The sequence below is a fragment of the Olea europaea genome, chromosome 22 (assembly GCF_002742605.1).
Source record: "Olea europaea var. sylvestris chromosome 22, O_europaea_v1, whole genome shotgun sequence".
In the NCBI taxonomy this organism is placed as follows: Eukaryota; Viridiplantae; Streptophyta; class Magnoliopsida; order Lamiales; family Oleaceae; genus Olea; species Olea europaea.
Genome location: NC_036258.1, coordinates 5,490,919 through 5,493,715, shown reverse-complemented (window position 1 = coordinate 5,493,715; position 2,797 = coordinate 5,490,919). Strand labels below are relative to the sequence as shown.

Sequence of the window (2,797 nt, the reverse complement as noted above, 5' to 3'; positions counted from 1 at the left end):
AAATATGAGTGATTCACTTTGCGCCAAACAGAAAGTTTGCTTCAAAATGATAAGCAATGCACATGACGGGCAAGCATTGTTGAATTCAACAATATACAGTTCTATCAGATCATGCATCTATTCACATTCGTGCACAACAAAAAATTATACTATCATGCATTGGAAAATACAATAAATATATACTCGAAGGATATCTTTGGAAATAATAGATTGAGACATTGCCTGAAACCGGGTTTGCTGCAAAGAGAAGTATATTATAAGCCAATTAGATATCTTGAGAGAGAGAGAGCTAGCGTACTAGTAACTCACCATTTTCTGAAGAAGGTTTTGAACCTGAACAACAAAAATAAAAAAGGATGGCAGCAGGATTAGTCTCATAAGTTTAATGACTTAAAACAGATGCACCCTCACCTAATCCCCAAAATAAATGTGATGATGCTAAATTAAATTATAACTAAAAAAGATACTCAAAACAAAACTTATGAGAAGCAGAACAAATAACCCATTAATAATACAATAGTCAACCAGATATACAGAAGGAAAAAGTTATCTGATGATTTACGAAAAGCGCATATAACAGATAGTACTTACAAACACAGTCATATCAGCGGTGCTTTGTTTTGAATTCTCCGCATCATGCCCATCCTGCCAGGAAAGAAAGTGAGAGACTGCATAAATATTGCTAAGTAACGGTAAGAAGTGCAAGCCATACACAAATGAAATATAAGCATCCATTTCTACGTAACAAGTATGAAAAACGAAAAATGGACGCATCAATTGAACAACTAGGAATCTAGTAGAATGTATAGAGATGCAAGAATCAGGATTAGTATCCCTTTTGCTAGTTTGCAACCAGATTCACCTATGACCATGTTTCAATCTACCCAGATAAGATATGAAAACTGCCAACAGAAGCATTTAATATTGTATATCCCGTTTATCAAGAAAAAACATTTTTAATACTCCCAACTGACGTTTCTTTCCTACAACTTTAGTTTAGATTTCTGGAGAACATAAACTCTTGAATTGCTCAGCCCTCTATATCAACCTAAAATATCTGCTTTTGTATCATAGAACTCATGGACAGTTTGAATTCGCTCGAGATTCCACTGAATTATTGACATGGTATATATTTTTTATTACATAGAACAGCACTCCCAATGTTCTCGAACATATATTTGCCTGTGATTTTAGAAAATTTAGAAGACTTTTACATCATTGAAGCACTTAAACAGTTTTTATAACATAACAATTTTATTGCCCAAAACAGAATATACACCATCAAACAAGGCCTCACCTACATACAATCAGCACTGAGAAAACACAAATTCACGCAAGCAGTCTCTTTGAACTATATTCCTGATCCATCTAAGAAAATCTTATATATACTCTCTAGTCCCGACGTGAAATTATACTAGCAAACAGAAAAATCACAGATCTAGATGCAACAAAGGATTATATATCACCATAACATAAACCACATTGTGTATAAGTAATTTTAAAATAAAAATGTATAACCGTTCCAAAATGGAAAATACACCTATATATTCTCTAAATAAAGACCACTGCAGCACATCATAGCAGCATTCTTAAGATAAGCCAAGGCTACAGATTATAATATCCAAATCCATAATGATTGTTATTTCTATACAATTATGGAACTCCTTTATCTATGGCATTTAAAAGAAGAACACAATGTACAAATGTACTTGGAAAGGCGTAGCACGAACTCTTTAACAATTAAGGATCTAAAAGAATATAGACAAATACAAATTTTCAAATCCAACTTAATAAGTTGCTTTTGAATATCGGGAAAAAAATTATGTCGATCTGAAACAACTCAATCCCTTTATTCAGAGGAAAAGTAACCACAAAATTCAAAATATGAATAAAATTACTAAAATCAATTTCACTTTATAGAAAATTGCCCAAACAAAATGAAAATAAACACTAAAATATCATCCTAATAAACTCATTTCACCATGATTTTAATACGTACTCTCAAATTAATAGCAGAAAACAAAACGCGTTCAAATCACGCGGCGTTCAAAACGAAAAACAGAAGGCAAAATCTACGACATGCAAACGAGAGTGAAAAGAACATGAAACACTTCATCTTAAATTTTAATAAAACTCATACAAATATGCTGTGCAAAGTTATTCAATAATTCGAAAATTGATTTACCATTTCTTTGAAATTTATCGAGAGCGAGAATTTGAGCGAGTTTGAATTCGACGCAATGACTTGCTTTTCGTTTTCCGTTTTTGGTTTGAGCGTCCAGTGAGTTCAAAATAAGTGGACCCCCTTCCCCCCATATTGTGCCCATGTTTGATTACCATTGGACCCCCTTCTAGGGGCTAAAGCCCCGTTTGGCCTCCATTTTTTTTAATGAAAATTAAAAAAATAATATTTTTTTTAAAAATAAGTGGTTAAAAAAAAGGAAAATTTTTCGATTTACGTATAATATTATTTTATTGAAAATTGTGTAATCAAAAATAAAAGAAAGAAAAATAAAATGTAATAAAATTTAGGCGGTGTTTGGGAGATATTTTTATATAAAAATACATTTTTAAATAGTAAATTGATGAGAAATATGTGGTTGAAAAATAAGGAAAATTTTTTTATTTACGTGTAATATTATTTTAAAAAAGAATGTGTGGTTGAAAAGAAGAGAGAAAAAAATACATTTTGAAAAAAATGGATACCAAACGGGACCTTAATGTAATAAGCCGTCGTTTGCCCCCTCATTAAATTATATTTTATTTTTCTTTCTCTTATTTTCAATCGCAATCTTAC

At 31.4% G+C, this 2,797-nt stretch overlaps 1 protein-coding gene across 1 annotated transcript in view; it reads right to left on the bottom strand.

The window, feature by feature from the left end:
- LOC111371503 (heat shock factor-binding protein 1-like) overlaps window positions 1-2,293 on the bottom strand; it is a 3,016-nt gene extending 723 nt beyond the window's left edge. Inside the window, exons 1-4 of the mRNA XM_022993532.1 lie at window positions 2,186-2,293; window positions 592-645; window positions 310-333; window positions 195-237 (exon numbers count right to left, since the gene is read on the bottom strand). Coding sequence (XP_022849300.1) covers window positions 195-237; window positions 310-333; window positions 592-645; window positions 2,186-2,188 — 124 coding nt within the window. The 5' untranslated portion in view covers window positions 2,189-2,293. The remainder of the gene's footprint in view (window positions 1-194; window positions 238-309; window positions 334-591; window positions 646-2,185) is intronic.
- Window positions 2,294-2,797: the final 504 nt, after the last annotated feature.